This window comes from Orcinus orca, chromosome 12, assembly GCF_937001465.1.
Source record: "Orcinus orca chromosome 12, mOrcOrc1.1, whole genome shotgun sequence".
Lineage (NCBI taxonomy): Eukaryota > Metazoa > Chordata > Mammalia > Artiodactyla > Delphinidae > Orcinus > Orcinus orca.
Window position 1 is genome coordinate 48087300 of NC_064570.1, and position 26694 is coordinate 48113993.

General features: G+C 38.3%; 1 protein-coding gene across 3 annotated transcripts in view; it reads left to right on the forward strand.

Annotated features, from left to right (window-relative positions):
- The first annotated feature begins 323 nt into the window (after positions 1-323).
- CDK19 (cyclin dependent kinase 19) overlaps positions 324-26694 on the forward strand; it is a 179741-nt gene continuing 153370 nt past the window's right edge. The window contains exon 1 of one of the 3 annotated variants that reach the window (XM_004264723.3): positions 324-703. In XM_004264723.3, coding sequence (XP_004264771.1) covers positions 576-703 — 128 coding nt within the window. In that variant the 5' untranslated portion in view covers positions 324-575. The remainder of the gene's footprint in view (positions 704-26694) is intronic. The other 2 variants (XM_033418655.2, XM_033418654.2) reach the window with 2 other exon arrangements.

The window sequence follows — 26694 nt, forward strand, 5'->3', positions numbered from 1 at the left end:
TCCACCAGCTCCCACAAACTCGCAGAAAGCACACCACAACTTTGCGCTTTCTACCTTAACAAGAACTGGTGGTAGTCCAACGCTACCAGAGGGGGGGCGGTCTCAGTGCGCAGGCGTGCACGCCTTGTGAAGGTGGGGCTGTAGTGGCCCACGGCAGCCTGGGAGTTGTATTTCCTTCAGCCGCAAAACTCAAGCCATTCCTGAGGCCCGAGGAACTACATTTCCCAGGAGTCTCCGCGATCTCGGGGCGGGCGGGCTGGTTCGTTAATGAGCTCGAGGAAGCCGCGGCGCGGCCCACCAGGTTCCAAAACAAGGAAATGAAGGGGGGAGGCGGGACTGGGGGTTCCTGCGGGAGCTGCCGCCGCCGCTGCCGCGGAGGAGGAGGAGGTGGAGGAGGTGGTTGCCGCGGCCGCCGAGGAGTCCCTTGCTGAAGGCGGATTGCAGGGCGGCGGGCGGCGCGCGCGCGCGCCCGAGAGGTGGCCCGAGAAGTGGAGCGGCGGTCGCGGGGGGAGGAGGAGGAGGGACTGAGCGGCGGCGGCCCCCGCGTTCCGGTGCCTCTATGGGGAAAGCAGACAATGGATTATGATTTCAAGGCGAAGCTGGCGGCGGAGCGGGAGCGGGTGGAGGATTTGTTTGAGTACGAAGGGTGCAAAGTGGGACGCGGCACCTACGGGCACGTCTACAAGGCGAGGCGAAAAGATGGGTAAGAGCAGGGGCGGGGGGGAGTAGGCTTGCTCGGGTCCTAGCTCTGCCCGCGACCGCGCGGGATGGGTGGGTCGGAGCCGGGTCGGGCCGTGCCCGGGGGGCGAGGCGGAGGTGGTCGCGGGGCCGCGTCCGGGGCAGACTCTGAGGGACGTGGGTTCTGCTCGCCCCCCGCGCGGCCCCGTCGCACCCCTTGAACTCCCGCGGCGCAGCCCGGTCGGGGGGCGTAGGTCCGGTCCTGCGGGGCGCCCTCTGCGTGCATGGAGCTGGCGGCGGGACTCGAGTTGGGACCTCGGTGGGAGGTGGAGTTTGTGGGTGTCTGGTCTCCAGGGGAAACGCGGAGGGCTGGGAGAGCTCCGCCGAGGAGTTGCCGCTCCGGCCTTGGGCTGGTGACGGTCGTGGTGGAACTTCCAATCGGCTGAGCGCCTCCCGGGGGCGGCGGTTTGAAACCTAGCCGAGGAGTCCGTCGGCCGGCCGTGCGTCTGGGTCCTCGCCAGCCTCACGGATCTGAGCTGTTGGGCACCTTCGCCCTTGGGGCCAGCCAACCCGATGGCCCCTCCGCGCAGTCCCTCAGTCCCAGTCGTATACCCGGCCACTTCTCCACGCCGCTTCGCCTGCCTCCGATTTCGATTTCTCACGTTCTCAGTTCCGCACCTTCCCTCGAATGTAGGACCTTCTGAGAGGTTAACCGCGTTTTGCTCGCAGAACTTCAGAGTTTGCTCTGGTAGCTCCTTTCCCCGCACCTTGGGTATTCTTAGGTCCTCCCCTCCATCCTCTGCCAAATGACTGCGTGCTGAGGTTTATGGGGCACCTAGATTATCCAGAACGGAATTCGAGTAACACAGTGGGTCTGAACCTTTGTCTTCCTGGGAGTTGAGGGAGAATCGTAGGAACCCCTTAGGAAGCCCTTACTGATTGTTCTCATAGGAGAAGGAGAGCTGGACGTTGTATTGAGAATGCCTATCCTTCGTACTGGAGGGCACACGGCTCGTACTCCAGGACAGGTGGAACCAGTTCTCTGCCTGCGAAGGGTGGGTTAAAACCATTTGTCACCTCAGGGCCCATCTTGGCAGGAGTTCCCCTTCCCCAGAGTTAGGGAGCCCGGGAACATCTGCGTATCCCGCTTAAACTTTAAAGACGATCAAACTATGTGGATGAGTTTTTAGGATCATAGCGAAACATTTCTGAATGAATTGAATATCAGCCACAGTGATATTAGTAAGACCTGAAGTGCTGCTTATCGTTCTGCACACTCTCTGGGTTGATTGATGAACTCTAGGACCAAAGTAGGTAGGGGGGTTTGTGTATGTGTGCGCGCGCGCGTGCGCGCGCATGGTGAAAACTACAAGGTACTTTACAAGTGTAAAGGATTATTATTATTGCAAATAATTTCTTCTCGTTGTAAGTGAACGGACACCATAGTACTCAGTTGTTTGTAAACTTTTCTCATAATTCCTTAGTTAATTGCCAGGTGTCCTTGGATGAGTGTCTTGGAATGTGAAGTACTGTAATTAACTTGTGTTTTATCTTTGGAATATCCACTCTACTTGTTATATTGGTGTTCCTGTGGGAATCTTATCAGATATATTTGGAGAAAGCACATCTAGCTTTCCTATTTCGGCAGTGGCATTACAAAACAAACCAGAGGCGGTGTTTTTCATACTCCTCATGCTAACTTTATAATATATTTGGACTGGAATTTTAAAAATGTATTTTAATTCTGTTTTTAAAAAAAGTTTTTTGTTTTTTAGCAAGCAGCTTTTAAGAAAAGCTAAATTCTGCTTCTGAATTGTATTTGGATAGCACGGGCTACAACAAAGAACAGATAATTTAATTGCCGCTTATATTTGTTCTTTGAATATTTTCCCCTCTTATAAAATTCTTGATTTGAATACACTTCCTTCTTGAGTGAAATTTGTTTAATTAGAATTAATAAAGCTTCTTTAGTAGAGTAAGATCAGTTTGTATATCTTCAAAATATATGCTTTTAAAAAAAACTTTCAGGATATGAAAGCATTACTTTAAATCACTAAATTACATGTAAGAAAAATCAGTATAAAGTTTTTTTTCTTGGACCAAGAGTCTAGTTGAGATTTAAGGCTTTATAGTAAACACCCACGTCTCTTGTGGGTTGGTAGCAGGATTAGTTTTATGTTCATTGATACCGGTGATTTGAAAGAACAGAAAGTTTTTAGTGATGGTTCTAAACTGATACAGATTCGCATAGTAAAGGATTTTACACTCAGATCATAGTAAATTACAGTATAGCTCTTTCCAGAATTTATTTTGGTTAACTCAGATGTATAATGCTATTTTAGGGAGCAAGAGAGAAATCACGTGAGTACCTTAAAGAGGAACTATTCTGGTGTATGTAATGTAGCATATAATCCCAAAATTGTTCAGGTCTCTAGAAGAAACACTGGAAGAAGTAATGTAACATAAAACATCATTAGAAAAGCCTCTGCTTATAGTTTAATACTAGAGTTCACAGAACCTTAGAATATTGTTTCCCTTGAAATATGACTTTAACTTAGGCTGTATTAATTATGCTACATAAATTTATAATGGACTGGAAATGCAAGATTTACATCTGGGTTTTTCACCTTTAATAGCAATGTTATTTGTTCCATCTTTTTGTTTTGAAGGAAGGGGGTCTTTTGACCCAGCTATCCTTTTTTTTAAAATAAAAAATCAGGCTTAGAAGTTATTCTTGAAGAGAAACCAGTTTAGAATATTTCTAGACTTTTTATGAGCAAGAATTTGTAATACAGTTTTCAACATTAGGAAAAAGTCACATAACAGTGTGGTTACAAATCTCAAGACCATATTTATCAAGTTTGAAACACTTCTTGTTTTGATTGATAAAGGAATATTGTTAAAAAGTTCTTTTGTGAATAAGAGGTTCAAGCAAACATGATTCCATAGACTAGTGTTATGTCTGAAAACTGTTGTACCCAACAATACTACCATTCAACTTTGCAGACATTCATTTAGTCTTTTGAACCACTCCAATAAAAGAATGCTGCTTTTTGGAGTTATTTTGAAATATAGTAATTGAAAGTGAAATGGCTGACAGAGTTACCTTACTGAGTTTCAGTTTTGCCTTAGGGTTTCAGATGAGAAGTCGTTGGTAACTACATGTTTTAATGTCTGTCATGAATCCTTCACAATAAGTGTAGTATGATTTTAACAGGTTTTTCACATTTTGTTCGTAGTTAAAATAGATAATTGTATTTGCAGTTTTTTGGAGACCTCCCAAAGATTAAAGATGTATCACTGTGATCATAGTATTTTAGAGCTTTCAAGAGTTTCAGATCATCTAGTCTAATTTCTTCTTTTTACAAATTAGAAAACCAGAGCTTTTAGAGGTTGTCATGCCCATAGTCTTGGCAAAGACAAGCCTGTAATCCAGATCTCTTGAGCTCTTGTACTTCCTAATGTGTTTTCCCTCCTAATACCTTGGGAGAAAAAACAAAAAAGACCACATTGCTTCCACTTTTGACAATCTTATTGTATAAACTTCTTCCATGCAAAGGGTACTACATCTGTACCGAAAAATATGGAAAAGGGAAAGTATCACATATCAGGGGCATTTTAAAAATGTAGGAGTTCAGGCCTGGAGATTCTACCACATGCAGTTGCTTCTCTTTATCTGGTTTCTCTTCATCTTCAGTCTCATTACTTTTGGCCATCATCTCTGATTTGCATAATAGCCGAATTGGTCTCTGCCATTAGTCTTCCCTCACTGAAGTCCAAGATCCAAGTTGCTGCCAGTGTTAACAAAATAAAATCAATCATGTCATATCTCTTCTTGTAAAGCTGTATATTCTCTGTGGCTCATACGGTTACATCAGATCTTAATTCCCTAGTTTGGCGTGTAAAGCCATTTGCATTTGGATCTTAAAGTCTTTAGTCTTTACAGCCTTTACGCCTGCCACCACCTCCCTCCTTTTTTCCCAGTGTGTTCAAGCCATATGCTTCTGTAGCATTCAACTGCTCATTTTTTTCCTAGGATTTGCTAAGTCCTTTTCATGTCTCATTTTCTTTTTCTGCACTCAAACCAGAATGGTGTTGCTCTGCCATTCCTTTCTTCCTTCCCCCTCCCACAAACCTGGGGAAGTCCTGCTCCCACTTCAATATCCAATTCAAATAGCTTTTCTTCTAGAAGTCTTCCCTTAGTTACCCAGTGTACTCATTATCTGTGCTTCTGCCCCTCTTGTTCTTATGTGTATAATATCACTGTGATACTAGTCTGCTCCATAAACTATTAACTACAAATGGATCATCATCATCCTGTTTCCAGCAACTTGTACAGGGTTGGGTATGTAAGCACACTCAAAAATTGTATTAAATTAAAAAAAAATGCCCTAAATTGGAAAACATATATATATTTGTTCTGGTAAACATACTTAACTGGTGTTTTCAGTAATTGTTTTGAAAGCCTGAAATATGGGGATGCTATATGAGATAAGCAGTTCAATGTAAATATTTATGTAACATTAACTAGGTCTAGTGTAATTTTTTCTGTAAGAAATAATGTGCTGCTTTTCAAGACAGTTGATACACTTCTTGTAATAGTTTGATAAGTAACATGGGTAATTTTTTGAATTATTAAGCACTTTTTTTTCTTCTTAGGCCAGTTCTTCTAAAATTGCTAGACTATAGTAATCTGTCTTCTGTGCTTTACTAGCGATGTTATAGAGATGCTTAGAAAACGTCAGCATTCAAACATATTTTAGGAAATTTTCTGGTATTATGGATTCATGTTAAAAAAACTAAATACTTTTATCACTTAGTAAATCAAGTGGACATCAGCTTGTTTAATTGGTTCTTTATGCACTGCAAGCCTTCAGAACTTTGTTTTTGGAGCCCAGGGGAATGTTCTTTTCAATGAAATCTGATTGTCTAGAGCACTGGCTGACAAACTTTTTCTGTAAAGAGGCAGAAACAAAATATTTCAGGTTTTGTGGGCCATACCTACCATCTATGTCACAATTACTTGAATCTGTCATAGTAGTGCCAAAGTATCCACAGACAATGTATAAATGAATACAAATTAGAATGTGTTCCAGGAGGAAAAAAAAAAAAAAGGTGGTGGGCTGTACTTGGCTCACAGGCTTTAGTTTGCCAGCCCTTAGTCTAGTGCAGTGATGTCCAGTAGGACTTTCTGCAATGATGAAAATGCATCTGTGCTGTCCAGTATGGCAGCCACTAGCCACGTGTGGCTCAAGGAATGCAGTTAGTGTGACCGAGAAACTGGCTAGTAGCTGTGATGTTGGACTTCTCAGGTTTAGAGTTTTTTGGAACAAGCGGCTTAGCAACACAATTCGTAAATCCATGAAGTGACCTTTTAATAAAAACGTATAACTGATGGTGTGGACAAATGAAATAGGAAAGTTTGTATTTTTTCTTTCAAGTAATAGAAAATTTGAGTATTAGTTTGCTAATACTTGAACTGAAAAGCTGTCAATTTGTGAATGGAATCTATCAAGGATATTTGATTACTATTCAAAAAAAAGTACTTCATTTTATAAAAAGAGCATATGTGTTTAGTAAGTAGTAAATGTGTGTGCATAAAAAAGCTTATATAATCTGGTTGCCACCCTCCATGTTTTGCCAAATCTGTAATTTGTGATACATTCAATGTGTTTGTTCTGAGTATTCTGATGCTTCAATAAATTCTTCAATGGCAAAAAAAAAAAAAAAAAAAAAAAAGATTATACAACATACTGTAAGCCTTCCCTTTCCCAGTCACCCTTTTCCCTTTCTAGAGGCAACCATTCTTGGTTTTCCTTTTTAGAGAGATTTTCTTGGAGGTGTGTGTGTTTAATGATAAATGGTAGTGTGCTGTACTGTTCCTGCTGTATATTTTTTAACCTTGTATATAACCTTGAAGATCATTACATATGTTATGTACAGAGATGCCTAGTTCCTTATAATAGTTTCATTATATTACATTGTATTGACTTACATACATTTAACTATCCCTCTTGATGGACATTTAGGCTGTCTCCAGTCTTTTGCAAGTACACTGTGGTGAATATCCTTAGTAGGTACAGTATTTTGTGCATATTAGTATCCCTGTAAGTTAAGTTTCTAAAAGCTGCTTACTTTTGGAAGTAATGCCTTGAAATGATCTGTAAATATGATGATGTACCCGATATAAATCTCTAAAGACTGGAGACAGGAGGGCTGAGAGTAAGGAAGAGAAATGTTAAGACTTTAAAAATAATAATTATTAATACATACAAAATGAGTTCTAAATTATTAGTTTGCATAGGAAATGCAAGTTACTGTTTTAGCAGCATGGGAAAGACATGTCAGTTTTAGATAGGAAAAAAGTAGATCAATGGAAAGGGTTTTTTTTTCAGTACAATGGATATCAATATTGATGAATTAAGAATTTTTACTTTTGTGTACTATATTTTTGAACTGGATATACTGGATAAAAAGTTAATATGTGGTGTTAAATTGTGTCTTTTGCAAAATTCTGCAGTAGTGTAGTGTGGGTTAGACATCAATATAGAAGGCTTGAAGGCAATATATTGCGATTTGGAATTTTCTTGGTGGTAAATGATTAGACTAAGAGTATTCGACTAATGTGTTTTTAAAGATCAGCTTGTTTGTTATCTTGTGATATTGTGACTATATAATTTAGTGCAGCTTTGGATTCCAAAATAAAAGGACACTTTGAACATTTTGAATTACCAGCATGACTATGTCTTTGAAAACAGGTAGTTTTTAAGGTCTAGAACCATAAAGAGGTAGCTAACAGAGCTATTTAAAGATTTTTGTCCATTTATAAATAGCTGATAGTCCAACACTTCCTGTAATAGCCATTTTGAGCATGCATTGTGCAGGATAAAAGAATCTCGAGAGAGAGGACAGGATGTAATTCAAGATACAAGTGTGCAGCAGTAGTTTTTTATTGAGGGTGTGAGTTCTTATACAGAAGTGGGTGATGGATCGAAGAGAAATAACCTGTAAAGTCCTCAAATAATTTATGTCCTTATAAAATACTTTTAATTTCTAATTGAGTCAGCCTTTCTAAAGGAAAAATATACCCTCCTTACAGAGGCTTTGAACTTGTATATTTTCTATTTAAAAATATTATTTCAAAAAAAAATATTATTTCAGTGAGACTTTGTGGTTGATCTCAGTTACTAAGATGAACGTGATCAGCATATGGATTTAATTACCAGGTAGGCCAGCTAACTTTGTTTTGTTCTGTGATCACAGACCAAAGCCCTGTCATGGCAAACTTTTGCAGATATCTATAGATATTTACATTTGGACAGAAAGGTAAGTCTATGGCTGCTGGAAAAATAAGGTAAAACTTTCACCTCATAGGTGGGTTAGTTGCATCTTTCTGTAGAAAAGTTATTTTAGTTATGATTGTTAAATAAGCTCATTGGTGAGAGACCTAAGCAGTTTGAGGCACAAACTATTGTTGCTTTTTACAAAAGTTAGTTTCCTTTTCCCCTTTCCCTTTTACAATTATATTTGCATTAAAAAAAATTAATTAAGTAACTTATTTTTGGCTGCATTGGGTCTTTGTTGCTGCGTGCAGGCTTTCTCTAGTTGCAGCGAGCGGGGGCTACTCTTCCTTGTGATGCATGGGCTTCACACTGCGGTGACTTCTCTTGTTGCAGAGCATGAGCTCTAGGCATGCAGGCTTCAGTTGTGACATGCTGGCTTAGCAGTTGTAGCTCGCGGGTTTTAGAGCACAGGCTCAGTAGTTGTGGCACATGGGCTTATTTGCTCCACGGCATGTGGGATCTTCCTGGACCAGGACCGAACCCGTGTCCCCTGTATTGGCAGGTGGATTCTTAACCACTGTGCCACCAGGGAAGTCCCTAATTATATTTGCATTTTAAGAGTGACTTAAACCTGAGTGAATCCTATTGTTTTGGATTTTGGTGCAAATTATAAAACTGTTTGTGACCTTCCATTCTTCTGGAAATTTATATGTAATTTGAGCTTGTGTAATTTAGAAATCCAAAGTTCTATTAACTAAGTTCTCAGCAATCTTTTCATCTTTATAATTTGTATCAAAGTGGAAATATTTTTATTTTTATGCTATTAATATTTATCAAATTGGACTCCCTGGTGGTACAGTGGTTAAGAATCCACCTGCCAAGGCAGGGGACATGGGTTTGATCCCTGGTCCGGGAAGAGCCCACATGCCGCAGAGCAACTAAGTCCGTGCGCTACAACTAATGAGCCTGTACTCTAGAACCCGCGAGCCACAACTACTGAGCCGTCGTGCCACAACTGCTGAAGTCTGTGCTCCCAGAGCCCGTGCTCCGCCACAAGAGAAGCCACTGCAATGAAGAGTAGCTCCTGCTCGCCATAACTAGAGAAAGCCTGCATACAGCAATGAAGACCCAATGCAGCCAAAAATAAATAAATAAATAAAAATTTATCAAATAATAGTTGCACATGATTAAAAAACTCCAACAGTACTTCCTTCTCACTGCCCACTCCCAAGCCCCCTTCACTTCTCAGAGATAACCAGTGTTAACTGTTTCCGTTTTAAGTTTTGCTGCTGCTTACCATTATAACTTTAAGTAGCATACGTATACTTCTGTCTTATCAACTTTAGGCAGTTTCTGTTGACTTTCCATTAGAAGAGCTGAGCAATTTTGAGAGATTTCACTATCCCCTGTTTTCCGTTTTCCCATCTCAACCTTCAAATTTTTTATCTTTGTTATTTAAATTTTTTTGGTGGTGATTACTTTTATGACTTTAAGCTATAAACTTAAATTTCTTTTTCTTGGTTTGTCAATTCAGATATTATCTGTGGTCTTCCTCGTGTGAATGTTAAGGAAAGTAACAAAGTTTTTTCCTGTTCTTTTTCTCTATCTCCTGATTTTTAAAGTATAATTTTTATAGCTTTCTAGTTTATCCATTGCTTTTTGTCTATGGGTTGATTTAAAAAAGTGAACACTGGAAGCCATTCAGCAGCTTTAAAATATTACGATTATGAAATTATTTATTGCTGAATGAATTAGTATATCGAGACCCATAGAGAAGGAAATGTAGGCTTGTGTACCAAATAAGTGCTGCTTGAAACAGTCCTCCAGGTATTAATGCCCAATGGATTTTCTTTATTTTGCCCTTTTTTCAAGTCTTCTGGGTCATACTCAGCTAGCAGATTTCTTTATATCCCATGGTTGGTTTTACTTGGATTCTTTTTTATTCTCGTTGGTTAGTTGAGGATATCTTTTCAAGTAGCTTTTTCATATAGGATGTGTAGATTTTCTGAGTTCTTGCATGTCTGATAGTGTTTTTTGTCCTCATACTTGATTGATAGTTGGGCTGAATATAGAATTCTATATTAAGAATATATTTTTTCTCAGAACCCAAAACTATTGCTTCATGGCTTCTGGCATTTCTTGTTGCTCATTGGAAGTTTCTTTCTGGAAACTTGTTTTTTTCCTCTGTGGAACTCTTAGGAGTTTTCACTTGATCCGTGCATTCTAAAGTTTCACCAAAGTCTGTCTTGAAAGTGTAAGTCTTTTTTTTTTTCCCTTCATTTATCTAGCTTTGTTTCTTGTGTCTTTTATACATTATTTATTTTTTGAATAGATGATCTATGAACATAACTTCAACTTCAAAAGTTAAAAGGTGGTATTCAATAGCTTTAGTAGCATTCCTCCTACCTTCATGCCTTCACTTCCCATTTCCAATCCTGCCAGTTTCTTATGGATCTTTTAAGTGGGCCCTTTCTTTTGTCTTTGGTTTAGGGCGATTTTTATCTCCTGTTATTTAGTTCTTCTTCTGTTACCTCTTTTGTTCTCTTCTTCAGGTTGCTTATTAAGAAATGTTGACCTTTTTATGCACTATATTCCCTGTCTCAAATTCATTCTCAAAATTTTCAACTCCTTCCCATCTCCATTCTGGATGATTTCTTTTATTTAATTTTCTAGATTACCAATTTGGTCTTTAGTTGGGGTTGCTATTCTTTTATTCAGGAAGAAATGGATTCAGGAGTCTGCCTGAATTCAACAAGGCATTGTTTTAATAAAATAAATAAATTCCCTATATATATTTAGGTTGTTTCTGATGTTTCACCATTATAAGCAGTTCTTTAGTGATTTTTTGGTTCTTTTTGCTATTTTTAGCTTTTCCTTCTTTTTCTTATAATCTGAGTGCTAGACCGAGACAATGGGAACATTTTCTGTTTTCACTCATAGAGAAATTATATTTTACTTATCAATGTGTAGGGAATTATAATCAATATAATAACTTACTGAATTCTACTTTGTGTCTGATGCTGTGCTAGCTGCAAATTTGAGGCCCCTGTGTTTATAATATAGTTGGAAGGATTGAAACAAAATCTCTGGTTTACACTTTCCTAAATTTGTAAAAGCTGGTTATAATTCTTTAAAAATGTTCTTACTCAAACAGCTATCAAGAAGGGCACAACAGAGGTCAGTCAGGATAGGCAGATGCACTAGTATAAGGGATCGCTGAAAGGGGAAAGGGACCATTAGAAATGTCAGTTAGCAAAGACTAACACTTTTCTTTTTCCATGGCCGTGCCTTGCGGCTTGTAGGATCTTAGTTCCCTCACCAGGGATTGAACCCAGGCCCTCAGCAGTGAAAGTGCGGAGTCCTAACCACTGGACCACCAGGGAATTCCCTCTTTGTTCCTTTTCTGACATTCTGGTCTTAGCTAAGGAGATCATTTACTTGCTGTAGTGGCTGCAAACATGTATTTAAAACTTTTGAGAGAATACAGTGTTCCAGGGAGACTACTATAGTTATTTATATAAGCAGGATAATTCCCAATGTCTGGAGTGTACTTCAGACCCATCGTCTCCAAGACCCAAACCAATCAGAATCAAATAAGTCAAAGAAAGACTCTGTTAAATAAGTAACTTTCTTAAGACAACTGGCTTGTTTAGTGATCTTATGTAGCTGGGTCTCAGTTTTCCCAGAAGTGTCAATCCAAGTCCAGTAAGTGGTGTTTGGCCATGTCATAGATACCTCCTTCCTCAGTTAAAAGATAATCAAGGGGGGCTTCCCTGGTGGCGCAGTGGTTGAGAGTCCGCCTGCCGATGCAGGGGACATGGGTTCGTGCCCCGGTGTGGGAGGATCCCACGTGCCGCAGAGCGGCTGGGCCCTCTGAGCCATGGCCGCTGGGCCTGCGCGTCCAGAGCCTGTGCTCCTCAACGGGAGAAGCCACAACAGTGGGAGGCCCGCGTAATGCAAAAAAAAAAAAAAAAAAAAAAGAATTAATTGGAAAGAAATGGGAGTGTGAAATAAAATTCATATTTAAAAAAAAAAAAAAAAAGATAATCAAGGGTTATCCTGTTATCAGGAACAACCTGGCCAGAGAGTCTAGAGATTTTTGTTGGGCCGCTGTTGCTTTAGCAGTAGTTTTTGCAGTATCTTTAACAGTTAAGGAGAGGTTCTTGATCATAGCCTCATTTGCACTTACTCCCTAGCCAAGGGAGGAGGGATCTGCCAAAGGAAGCGAATTTGAATCATGAATGCCTCCTGATAATTTAAAATTTAAGGTTTCTGTAGACCACACAGGCATTTTTATTCTGATTACCTTCCCTTGTGTCCCTTTCTTTGTAAAGAGCCTAAATACAGGTTTCCCTGTATTTAGGCTCTTTACAAAGGGGGGGTTTAACCAGAGACAGGGAAATAAACCCCCAAATTTAGGGAGTATGACGTGATAGAGGGGGACTGAGTTTGTTCCAAGAAAGTGAGGCATTGGACATCAGGGAGAATTTTGTGACAAGCAGAACTATAGGATCACCAGAATCATGGCAAATTCAACAGTCATTTGGAGGTTGGATTGCAGTGGCCTGGGGTATGTAGACAATGGCATTTTATTTCCAGGCCAGAGCATGGTAAGAAGTGTACAAAAGAATCATAAACACCTTCATGGTGTAAGAATTAGGAAAAGTATGGTCAGAGAGGGAAGGAGGAATGGAAAGAAACTTTCCTGATCTGACATTTTAGGAGGAAGCAGTCTACGTAGATGTTGGCTACTTCGTTCCCTAGTCATTTTGATTTCGAAGCCTCCAGCATTTGCACAGGACAAGGTGTCATGTGGAACCTTCTTCAGTTGTAAAATATGTACCCAAGGTTTTACACCTTATAATTTACAGTGGTGTCAGTGGTAAAGAGTTCTTGGTAGCGTCCTTTCCGTGAGTCTCACTTTTGCAAAAGCATCAGAGTAAAACAATAACTGTCTGTAAATGACAAAAGACTTAAAAATGTCCATTGCTAAAGATCTGATGAGAGTTCATTATTGACAAGGAAATTTGGTTATTTCTGTGACACAAAACATTTTAAGATTATAACTAGAATTATAATCTTACGACTAATAATATTCTACCAGGGCATATCAGGTTTCTAGGAATTTCATACAATTTCTAGAACATGTATCTTGATACAAAGTTTAGCATTACTTCTTACTTGACAATGCTTCCCATGTAATTTAACATATCAAATAAGCCTAACTAGTTTAATATCTCTCTTTTTATGAGGAGAGAGAACAAATTTCCAGGGGCCCTCTCGAAAATCCCAAAGTTAGTTGGAGGTCAAAAAGACTTCATTTAGAATTCAATATTGGGAAGTTTGTCAAAATATCAAAAGGTTTTGAACACTTGACTAAAAAAGATCACAGATCATTATGAAACAATAATTAATTATCCATTTAACCAAAGTGACAATTAAGGATTTCAAAGGCAAATACAGAAGACTACATAGTTCTGAGCAAAACTTTAATATTGAGAAAACTAGGTTTTTTCAAGTAATCAAAGACCTGGTGATAAAGATAACACGAAGCACAGGAAATTATTTTGATAAAACACAAAATTGTTACTTTCTAGGCAGATGAAAGAAAATTTTAGCAGATGAAAGAAAATTAAGTTTTTGTTTTATATAAGTACAGTATAGGTATTAAAGCTTATTTTAAAAACTGTTATAATAATAATTCAATTTTTAGCCAGTTTGACCACACAAGATTCCTGTTCTCTCTCTTTGTCTGTCTCCCTCTCTCCTCAACTTTTTGTGTCCATAATTTGTCCCTTTTTCTTTTCTTTCCCATTCTGAAATAACCATCTATACTTTAGGACAACATTACCTTCTTTTAACCAAAATACATCTCCTTTTCTCATACATTTTCTTTTTGAAAACACACATCCTACTTTCCTTGCATACAGAGATGTTTCCCTTATTATTTCTAGTTATTTTAATTACTTATATTAGAATTTTTAATCCTTAAAAACCTGATTTCCAGTGAAAATTAAGAAGTAAACAATTGTGAACTGTTACTGGCAAATTTATGAATACATTTCATAATTTCTTAAGCATATTCCTCCTCATATTAAATTTTACAATGTAACACAAAATATTTTTAATAAAAGACCCAAATATTTTTAGTTCCTCTATGAAAGGAAGCCCAAATTTGGTAAACCTATGTTCAATAACTAATGTTTTAGTATTTTATCTTATTTGGAAATGGTCTAGCTATTCAATGAATCTCCATCATTTAACTTATCTCAGTATATCTTTAAGGTTTCAAGTAACCAAAGAGATTTTTATTTATTTATTTATATTAATTTTTATTGAAGTATAGTTGCTTTACAATGTGTTAGTTACTGAAAAGATTTTGGAAACTATTTTTAAGTACATATACCATAAAGCACAATTATTTTTGAAGTTTATTTACAAACTTACATCTATTTATGTCACTTGTTCTTAACAATTAAGTTTAGATTACTCATGAGAATTTCATGAGACATTAACAGCTAACTGTCATCTTAAGTTACCTTTCTTGCTGACAAATTCTGTAACAGATAACATGAGCTTGACTTTTGGTACACCTTTGTAGAGTAAGTTTTTTTTTTTTTTTTTTGTAGAGTAAGTTTTATATTTAATGTTGATAACTCTAAGGACTTGCCTATTCTAATTAAACCAACAAACTTACACTGGCTTTTATTTACTAAAGATTTATTCTAGATCACATGAACTTGAAAAAAGTGGGTTTTTAAATTTCTGAACGCATACTTGATTTGCATAGCACTTGTTTGTTTTTAAGCCAATTAAATAGAGCTTTTTACAAATTAATTCTGGCAGTATCATCTGAAGGTAGGAAAATATCACCCATCTATAACATACATGCGTGGACATTCATAAACATTCAGACTGCAAACAGATCTTGTAGCTTCCATTCCAACATTTTAGCTATTAGATAGGTATGATATGCAAAAATCAGTAGATTATAAAAGAACAGTTGGGTCCAAATTGTGTTTCTGGCAGATGGAATAAGTTAAGGTTACCTGCTCAGATGCTTGAACTTTTCACTAATATTTGTGGAGAAGACACTTATGATTTTTCATTCACCTAGTTTCCAGATAACATTTCACCCCCTTTTTTTCTTTCCTTCTGATAAGAACTGCCTCCCTGAAGTTCGCATTTCAAAGATAGGGCCTTCAGTTTCTAGGGAAGACCAGGCAGAACATTTATATCTTGAAGGCACAGAGAAAGAATGAAAGTTCCTCCTAGAAGGACTTTTGTTTCCTAAGGCCAGAATGTTAATAATACCTATAAACCTTTTGAGATGAATAGGGGAGGTTTTGGGATTGGTTAAAAAGGATAGGTAGGTTTTGAATTTCTTCTAGAGCTGCATTTATAAGACGAGGACAGTTATTTTTAATTCCTTGAAGAATTGAGTTGCAACCAAAATGACTTCAAAGGGCTGACCCTCCCATCTGACTGCATTATTTTCAGTTTGCTTCTTTATGTCAGGGAGAAGATCTTCAACTAAGATAGAAATCAAAAGATTCCTGTGTTCTAGATCTAGACCTATTTGTCTTTGGAGTAGTTTTCCCCACTCTGGGGACATAGTTTCCTTTCATTTCAGCTTAGGGGAGAAGGCCTAAAAGAAAGTTCCTGTCAGGCTTTGAATATCGCTTACAATTTGGCCAACTTCTGACCCAGAGCTACTTTAAAAAAATCCTTTCAAATATCTTATCAGGTTTCAATTGGGACTAACAGTAAATATTCCTGGCAGTGTTGGACAACCCCTTGGACTCAAGAGGCATCTCCAAAGAGGGTGCAAAATATACTACCTTTTCAAGAGCCTGAGTCACTCTCAAAGATACCCGGAAGAAAGAAAGACTTAGGCAATTCTCAGGACAAAAAAGAGACACACAAGAAGGCAATAGGTGTCTCTAGGAGAGAAAGGATTAATAACCAGCGGGTGTGGATTTGGAAAGGAAGGGACAACATGAAATTTTACCTCTCTCTCTGGCACTACAAGCATATATTCAGGAGAGCTGACTCTGGTAAGATTCTCATCCTTTGCCAGGTTCTGACGATTTTCCCAGGATCCCATCTGCAGACTTCAGAGTGGGGGTTAAAGTAGAGAGTGTACCTTTGGTATCTACCAGAATTTGGCAAGATTTTCCATTAATTTTAATTTTAGTTTCCCATTGGTGGTTTAAGGGAATAACCAGAAAATCCCCCAGAATCTTGTCAACCCTGAGAGAGGCCCACATGGGGGCCCACCTTTGAGGGTAAATATGGGGGTGTCTGTAAGGCCACTAATTGGGAGACTTTTGTTTATGGTCTTGTAGTCTCTTCAGAGTGGAAAGATGATTCAGACAGAGAATTAGTAGAATAAGTGCTCAAGTAAAGTAGGATAGAGGGGAGTAGTAGGACTCACGTAGGTCTTGTAGTCCTGTTTTAGGTACCTCTTGTGTCTTTAATTTTTCATTAGCATTTTACTATAAGTCTTTCAATGAAGCTATTTTACTTATTTTAAAATATTTATTCATTTATGTATTTGTTTATTTGGCTGCATTGGGTCTTAGTTGTGGCCTGCAGGATCTTTAGTTGCAGCACACGGGATTTTTTAGTTGTGGCCTGCAAGCTCCTTAGTTGCAGCATGTGGGATCTAGTTCCCTGACCAGGGATTGAACCCAGGGCTTCCTGCATTGGGAGTGTGGAGTCTTAGCCACTGGACCATCAGGGAAGTCCCAAGCTATTTTAGAATCTTGAAGCCTTTTGGAAGCTTCTGCATGTTAATTAAAATAGGTATCCCATTCTGTTTGTTTGCTTTGGAGTCCTTGCTTTCAACTGCACTTTTTTTTTTTTTTTTTTCTGTACGCGGGCCTCTCACTGTTGTGGCCTCTCCTGTTGCAGAGCACAGGCTCCAGACGCGCAGGCTTAGTGCGGCCATGGCTCACGGGCCCAGCCGCTCCGCGGCATGTGGGATCTTCCCGGACTGGGGCACGAACTCGTGTCCCCTGTATCGGCAGACGGACTCTCAACCACTGAGCCACCAGGGAAGCCCCTGCACTTTTTAAATGATTGATCTTGGTTAGTTGGAATGTTCCCCTTAATGACCATTATAATTCTAGGTTGTCTTAGTAAGATTTTGCCATTTTTATAGATATCAACAGCTTCCAGGACCATAGTTCTTAGAATTAAAATAAGCAGTTGTATCAGAAGGTGATGTGCTCAATCCTTTGAAACTTGAGGATCCTATTTCTTTACCTATACTTTGGGTCTCTCGGAGCAAATTAATACCTAATAGGGATGTGCTGCTTGGTTGGGGATTTTGTGATGTTTTACAGGGTATCTTGTTGCACAGAAATTTTCTTGAGGTTGGTGGGTGACCTAGTGTTAAATCTAACCTGTTCCATGACCAACTTATTCTAGCATGGGTGTCTTAGAGCAGTGAGTACTCTAACAACTTTTAAGTACCCGACCTGTACCCATCAGTGTTGTCACTTTGGCTTCTGAGATTCCCATTCACAGTAGATCTATTATTCCTTTACCTCATGTGCATAGTAACAGAACCCAACAGTAGCCAAGGAAATGGAACTGTGGACACCAGCAGTAACCAAAGAGATGGTATTGTGGACTTGCCAAGAGAAGGCCTTAGATGTTTCTAAGTGCAACTGTCGGTAGTTTCTAAAGTAGAATTTTGGACTGAACCAGTAGATGCCAACAAATGGGCACTGTGGACTAACCAAGGGCTAGGGACTCGGGTTCCAGGTGGAACTGTCTGGCAGCTCAAGCTGACCCTCTAAGCCTTGGACTGGGAAGCCAGTTAGATTGGGAGCTCAACACAGAGAAGAGAGCTCAGAACCAAGAGGAGCTTACCAATGGCTCTTGGAAAGACACGGAACTCAAAGGGTTCACAGTACCAATGCCTGTGTTTCTCATCCACGAAGTCATCAGAAGTCTCCTTTGGGGCTTCCCTGGTGGCGCAGTGGTTGAGAGTCTGCCTGCCAATGCAGGGGACACGGGTTCGAGCCCTGGTCTGGGAGGATCCCACATGCCGCGGAGCAACTAAGCCCCGTGAGCCATAATTACTGAGCTTGAGCGTCTGGAGCCTGTGCTCTGCAACAAGAGAGCCCGCGATAGTGAGAGGCCCACGCACCGCGATGAAGAGTGGCCCCCGCTTGCCACAACTAGAGAAAGCCCTCGCACAGAAACGAAGACCCAACACGGCCATAAATAAATAAATAAATAAATAGATAGATAGATAAAAATTGTTTAAAAAAAAAAAAAAAGAAGTCTCCTTTGGATCCCATCACTGCCACCAAACTTGTTTAAAAACAAAATTCAACTGAGTATATTTAAAAAATCTTATTGGATTTATTCAATGATTCATGAATTGGACAGCATTCAATCTTAACAGAAAGGAGCTCTAAGGAGCTGTACAAAATGAAAGACTTTTATAAGCAGAAGGCAGCAGGAACAAGGACGTTATACTAGGCACATAAGCAGATTGGTTATGGCAAGGTCGCTTTCCTTTAGGGGATGGCAGGGGTCTCTCAGGCAGATTACCTAACTAGTGCCGATCAGGTGATTCCTGATTGACTCATTTTAAGATTCCATTTCTGGGTTGGGGGGGCAAAATTGTAATTAAGTCAAGGTTTGTTAGTGTGGGGCTTAGCATAAGTGACTCTATTTTGGGCCTTATTACCAAAGTGCTTAATGATAAATACAGTTAATGAAGTATCACTGTCTCTCACAGTATGTAAAGACTTTACATAATTAACCAATACAAATTTTGTAGACCTTTAAATCCATGTAAATATAAAGGTTTAAAATTTAGATGGGTAAAGATGGGCTTTTAAATAAAGCCATATTGCATTATGGGGCTCCTTATCTGTTTTGTACAAATGAAAGGAAAACACAACAGAGAAATTTGGTGCTTGTAAGAGAACAGGAGTTAGACATATTAAATTTTACATGTGACCCTTGCTCCACACCAACTGACTAAGCTTTTTGGTCCAGTTTATTGAGGTTGTAAATTCAGTGCCTTTATCAGAAAGACATTTTCCAATCGCAAAGGCCTTTAAATAAACAAAGTACTTTTGGGTTCAAATGATTTAAATAAAGTTTATTCCTTCTTAAAGAACCACTTGAATTTTCCTTTCTCAGAGAGGGATTTTTACTTCTGATTCTCAATTAAAGATAAAAATATAAAGATACACTTGTGGTATAAGGAAACCTTGGAACTGGAAACTTATTTCAAATCTGGGCTAATACTCTCTAGCTGTGGTATTTTGGTAAAATATATCTCAATCTCAGTTTCTCCACCTGTAAAATTTATATGATGATAAATTACCATCTCATGTGGTTGCTATGAGGAGTATAAAAGTCCCCACCAAAGTATTGGTTTATTTTTTCTCCAAAAATATAAGGGGGTTTCCTCAGTAAATTTCCCTGAGGCTTAAATTAGCAAATAAAAAGAAAGGGTAGGTATTGAGTAAAAATTATAGTCACCTTGTAGTTTTGAAAATGAGGATTAACCTTATTAGGTTCAGTAGGAAGATAGAATTTTTTTTCCCCATCTACAATTAATTGTTATAAGAAACTTTATTATATTAGGAAAGAAAAATGGATTCCATGATGGGCTATTTTACTTTAAGCCTATAAATGAAAGAGGAGAGTCTTATTTTTTTTAATTAAAATTTTCTTCTTATAAATAGAACATGTTTAAGAAAAATTAAACAAAGATAAGTACACACACACAAATTGTTAACTGTGAGATGATGGATGTGTTAACTACCCTATTGTGATAATCAGCAGTATATACACATAAATCATCACATTGTACACCTTAAATTTATATAATTCTCAAAGCTGGAAAAAGATAAAGATAAGCAAAAGGATTCAAATAATTCATAGATGAACACTATGAATGGTGTAGTATATATTTTTATACATGTTTTTCTGAGCAAATATATGCTTTTATTTTCTCAAGAATGTGATCATATTCTACATGATTTTTGGTAACTTGTGTTTTCTGTTTAACAATATGTAATGGATATTGTCTCAATTCATGAAATGTTCTTTTTCAGCAGTGGTTTTCTTTTCAAGAAAATCTATACCATTCCCATATACAAACCTTCCATCAATAATAGCATCAATTATATGCAGTTACTCTTGAGGGTTTGGGTTAAAAGTCTGTTTTCTGACCTTCTTTCCTCAGAAAGTCACTGTTCTATGTTTTTAATGACTTTCTCCATGTACATGTGCCATTATTTGTTGTTTAACCAGTTTACTTTGTTGATTGATGCTTAGGTTGTAACTTTTTATTATTACATGTAGCACCGTGATCAACAGATATTTAGTTAAAACTTTGTTTTTCTGAGAGAGGGAATTTCTTTTTTAAAAAATAATTAATTAATTAATTAATTAATTTTTGGCTGTGTTGGGTCTTTGTTGCTATGCATGGGCTTTCTCTAGTTGTGAGAGCAGGGGCTACTCTTCATTGCAGTGTGCGGGCTTCTCATTGTGGTGGCTTCTATTTGTTGTGGAGCACAGGCTCTAGGCCTGCAGGCTTCGGTAGTTGTGGCTCGTAGGCTCAGTAGTTGTGGCACACGGGTTTAGTTGCTCTGTGGCATGTGGGATCTTCCCACACCAGGGCTTGAACTCGTGTTCCCTGCATTGGCAGGTGGATTCTTAACCACTGCGCCACCAGGGAAGTCCCTGAGAGAGGGAATTTCTAAAGTGAAAAATATAAAGTGAAAAGAGAGAGTACATAAATCAAACTATGCTCAACAATATTTGACTTTAAAGTGGAGATTATGATTAGGAGCTTCAAAGTGAACTGGTGTTTCCTAGTATTGCCTAGTATTACTATATTGATCTGCATAAAGTTGGTGTTTTAAGAACATAATTTAATTAAAAACTTAAAAATCTCTTTCCAGATGTACTTAAAGGTAGTGATTGCAGTTAAGACTCTGTGCTTCCAGTGCAGGGGCACAGGTTCAAGCCCTGGTCGGGGAACTAAGATCCCACATGTTGCACAGTCAAAAAAAAAAAAAAAAAAAATCATGGAATCTTATATCTTGTTAAATCGCTTGCCTTAAAAGAAGTCCAGAAACACTAAATAACTCCCTTAAGATCACATAGTATGTTTCAGTTTCTAATATATTGGTGTCCTTTTCTAATTCCCACCCCAGCATTCTTATCTGTAACAAGATGTCTAATATAAATGTAATGAGAACTATTTGCCTATGGAGCATCCATGATGATTATTGAAGAGATTGATGAAGGCAAATTATTTATTGTCAGTTGTCAGGGTGCACTTTTCCATAAACTTTCTAAGATACTGATTGATTGATTGATAAGTTACTGTATTTTTCGTCAGTAAAATATTTATTTAGGGCCATCATAGCAGAGGCTTTTAATTTATTTTTTGACAACCTAGTGGTTTTAGTATATTCACAGAGTTGTGTAATCATTATCAGTATCTAATTTTAGAACATTTCATCACCCCCAAAAGAAGCCCTTTACCCATTAGCAATATTCCCTATTTCCCCATTCTCCTAGCTCCTGGCAACCATTAATCTACTTCTCTCTCTATGGATTTGTCTAATCTGGACATTTCATATAATTGAAATCATACTGTATGTGATTTATTTCTGACTTCTTTCACTTAGCATAATGTTTTCAGAGTTCATTCATGTTGTAGAATGTATGAGTACCTCAGTCTTGTAAGTGGCCGAAGATTATCCCATTGTGTGGATATACCATATTTTGTTTATGCATTCATCAGTTGATGGTTATTTGGGTTGCTTCCCCTTTTTGGCTGTTGTAAATAATGCTGCTATGAACATTTATGTAGAATGTTTTTTTGACCATATGTTTTAAATTGTTGGGCCTATACCTAAGAGTGGAATTGCTAAGAGTGGAACCTAAGGTTGTATGCTAACTCTATATTTAACCTTTTGATGAACTACCAGACTGTTTTGCAAAGCCGCTGTACCATCTTACATTCCGAAATGCAATGTGTGAGGGTTCCAATTCCTTTGTTAGCATTTGGTATTGTCTGTCTTTTCTATTTTAGCCATCCTAGTGAGTATGAAATGGTATCTCATTGTGGTTTTGATTTGTATTTCCCTAATAACTAATGATATTGAGCATCTTTTCACGTGCTTTTTGGCCATTTGTGTATAGTCTTTGGAGAAATGTCTGTTCAAATCCCTTTCTCATTTTTTAAATTGGGCTGTCTTTTTATTCTTTGTTGTTGTTGAATTGAAAGAGTTCTTTATATATTCTGGATGCTAGGCCCTTATCTGATTTATGATTTGCAAATATTTTCTCTCATTTTGTGGATTGCCTTTTCACTTTCTTGATGGTGTCCTTTGAAGCACAAAAGGTTTTAATTTTGATGATGTCCACTTTATGTCTTTTTTTCTTTTGTTGCTTGTACTACGAAACTGCTGCTTGATCTAAGGTTGCAAAGATTTACTTTTTTGTTTTCTTCTAAGAGTTCTGTAGTTTTAGGTCTTACATTTAAGTCTGATAGTATTTTTTTTCCAATTAAAAAAATTTTTTTAAAGCAAAGACACATGTGACAAAGTTCCATCCTTTAAGGATTTATAGTATATTGGGCTAAATTAAAAATATACAGTGAAAAAAGATAACAAGCAATATCATTCACTCATTTATTTGACTCTTACTGAATAACCCTATGCAGGAATTAGGAGTGTAAGGATAGAAGACAGTTCCTTTTCTTACAATCTAGTGAGAGAATGAAATAGATTACAATACAGGGCTATAAATTCTGTTTTACAGGTGTGCACAGGATGCTGTGGGGGTAACCAGGAGGGACACTGAACTGACCCAGGACTGTGCGGGTGATTTGGAAAGCTTCCAAGAGCAGGGAAAGCCTATGAGAGCTGAGTTTTGAAGGATGAAGAGTGAGCCAGACAGAGAAGTGATATTTAGTTTAGTAGGATGAGTGGTAAATACATAGTGTAGAGGTAAAAGAAATAATAAACTCAGAGATCTGGAGGTGTTTGGGCAAGATAAATTCTAAACGTGTATAAAAAGTGTTTTTAATACTTTGGGAAGAACTGGAAAGGATTAGGGTCTGAAAAGAGAAGTATGTAAAAATGGGGAATGAGTTGTGAGGAATAAAGGAGATGATGCTTTTATACTATCAAAAATATATGAGGCTTCCCTGGTGGCGCAGTGGTTGAGAGTCCGCCTGCTGATGCAGGGGACATGGGTTCGTGCCCCGGTCCGGGACGATCCCACATGCCGTGGAACGGCTGGGCCCGTGAGCCGTGGCCGCTGAGCCTGCGCGTCCGGAGCCTGTGCTCCGCAACGGGAGAGGCCACAACAGTGAGAGGCCAAAAAAAAAAAAAGTGTTAATCCTATTACCATTAATTTTTTAACATGAAATTTTGGTGATCATTGGCTATTTAGTATCTCTTTATTTCTAGAGTGTCATTAAGTCCTTAAGAAATTGTTCTGAACTCCTTAATATATACTGCATGTTATAAATAAGGAAATAGTAATTATTGAGCTGTAAAAAGCAAATATTTAAAATTGGTTTTTAAAAATAATTATAAAAGTTATACAATGTGCAAAAGTAATTAGATAATAAGAAAAGAAATAAGGGAGGAAGTAAGAAACACTCAAAATCCCACCATCTAGAGATAATTACTTAATATTTTGGTGCATTTCCTTCCTGACATCTTTTCATCCATTTGTGGTCTGTATACAAACATACTCACCTTTAAAAAAAAAATTACAGAAGTAGGATCATCCTCCGTATGTGGTTTTAATCTGTTCTTTTTAAATATCTAAATGCTATATGTTGGTATCTTTCTGTTAGTAAGAGATTTATATAATCATTTTGAACTGCTTTATGGTATTCCATTGTCTGTATTTTTCTATTAATAAACATTTATGTTGTTTCTGGGTTTTTATTTTGGTTTTACTGTAGCAAATAATGCTTATTATGTTTGCCCACTTGTCTGATTATCCCTTTAGAATAAATTCTTAGAAGCAGAATTGTTGGATCACAGGATATGCCCATTTAGAATTTAGGAACATATTGCCACACTCTTTTCTCCAAGTAGGTTGACTTTACTTACACGTCTATCAAAAGGGCACGGTGCTGCTTCTTTCTCCTTACTCTTGCCCACATTAGATTTTTTCTGCTTATCTAAGCTGACAGGCAGATGATATTTTGCTTTCATTTATATTATTATTATTTTATTACCAGGGAGGTTGAATGTCTGCATTGTGTATTGGTTCTATGTATTCATCTTTTGGTTATTTTGCATTTACTTCCTTTGTCCTTTTTTTCAACAGGCAGTGTTGTATGGTGATTACGATTGAGCTTTGAAGTTTTATCTGAATTCATAATCCCAGTGATACCATTAGCTGTGTGACTTGGGTAAATTAACTCTATGTCTTAGTTTCCTCGTATGTAAAATGGGGAGAATAGTGGTCCTTACTTACCTCATAGGGTTGTTGTGAGGATTGCATGACATGTGAAGGGTCTGACAGATAACAAGCACTGCTACTAATCTTTTCACACTTGTGTATTTTTGTAGGATAGGTATAGGGTAGGAGTGTTTAAAATTAGATATCTCCAAATTTCTGTCCTAAAAAGTTGTTCCAATTGCACTAAAAACTGCATAACTCTTTTTAGTATCATACCAGTATTATGATTGTGTCCAAGCTCTCTTTTTCAATGATCTGTTTCTGTATTTGTCTGTATTCTGAAGAAATCAAAAGATTTGTGTATAAAAGTGTATGTATTTCCAACTTTTTATTGTAAAAAAATTCAAACATACAGAAAAGCTTAAAGACTTGGTTCTATGATCACCTATATATCCACTGTCTACATAGGAGTTAGCAAAATTTCTTCCGTAAAGGGCCAGATATTTTCTGTACTTATGTAAAGGGCCAGTAAATATTTTAGGCTTTGGAGGCCATATGGTCTCTGTTACAACTATTACTTCTGGAGTTGTAGAGAGAAAGCAGCTGTAGACAACAGGTTAATGAAAGGGCATGGCAGTGTTCTAGTAAAAGTTTATTTACAAAAACAGGCTCAGCTGGATTTGGCTTGGGGTGTAGTTTGCCATCCTCAGGTCCAGATTAAATAGTTAACAGATTGCTATATTTGCTTTGTCTGTAAATATGTTTGTACATACGTATATATACTTTCTGAGCCACTTGAAACTAAGTTGCAATCATCATGGCACTATAGCCTTTAATATTTCAGCATGCCTCTCCTAAAAATAAACACATTCTCCTGCGTAACCATAATACCATTATTACAGGTAAGAACATGGTAATTTTGTTCTTTTAATAGAATGAAGATTATATAATGTAGCACAAAAAGTATGAAAATCCTTAGATTTGCTTCTCAGCCATTGTAACCTATTGAACTGTCCTTGTCCCCATCCCTCTTTCCCTTTTTTTTTCTTTTTTTAAAAAAATAAATTTATTTATTTATGTTTTGCTGCATTGGGTCTTCGTTGCTGCGCGCGGGCTTTCTCTAGTTGTGGCGAGCAGGGGCTACTCTTTGTTGTGGTGCGCGGGCTTCTCATTGCAGTGGCTTCTCGTTGCAGAGCACGGGCTATAGGTGCGTGGGCTTCAGTAGTTGTGGCACACGGGCTCAGTAGTTGTGGCTCGCGGGCTGTAGAGCGCAGGCTTAGTAGTTGTGGTGCACGGGCTTAGTTGCTCCGCGGCATGTGGGATCTTCCCAGACCAGGGCTTGAACCTGTGTCCCCTGCATTGGCAGGCGGATTGTTTTTCTTTTTTTGCGGTACGCGGGCCTCTCACTGTTGTGGCCTCTCCCGTTGCGGAGCACAGGCTCCAGACGCGCAGGCTCAGCGGCCATGGCTCACGGGCCCAGCCGCTCCGCGGCATGTGGGATCCCCCGGGACCGGGGCACAAATCCGTGTCCCCTGCACCGGCAGGTGGACCCCCAACCACTGCGCCACCAGGGAAGCCCTATCTTTTTCTTGATTTATTTCTTTAGGTAGAAATCTGTATTGGGCAATGCAATTTGCTGGTTTTATTTTACCCAGTTACACAATCAAATGAAAGGAATGTTTTGACTTATTTTCATGTGTTTGGTTTGTAGTTGTAAAGATCTTGGTTTTGTTTCTGTATTTAACATGGTTTGAAAGAGAGAATTGTGTGTAATTTATAATCAGAAGAAGAGATTTCATTAAGTTACACATAGTCTCTGTAATTTCCATATGGTTGTTTGTACTTGTTTACGTAGCAGAAGAAACTGAAGGAAGGTGAAACCAATGATGTGCTTTGAAAAAGTGGCCAACTTTTAAATTTTCATGCTAAAAGAAGGGAAAGTAATATAAATATTCGTACTATTTCCAGTTTAACTTTATTATACTTTTACTTGATGAAAATTTATAACACTTCAGATAAAGCTGTTCCACTCAGTGAGAAGTTGTGCTGCAAATTTATCCAGGGTACTTGCCCTATTTTGCTCTACTCTTCAATCCCCCACCCAAATTGAGCGCTCTGCATTGTGCCTCTTCCCATATCATCTCTTTGGCTATGGATGCAGAGTGCCTTCTTAATTTATCCTTTTAAAAACACCAGTTCCTCCCTGGTTAGAAGGAAAGAATTTAGTATGTTGGTACGACTGTGGTACTGTGGGCTACAATTAGACATAATGTGCTGCTAGGTGAGATAAGTCTATTTTTCTTAGATT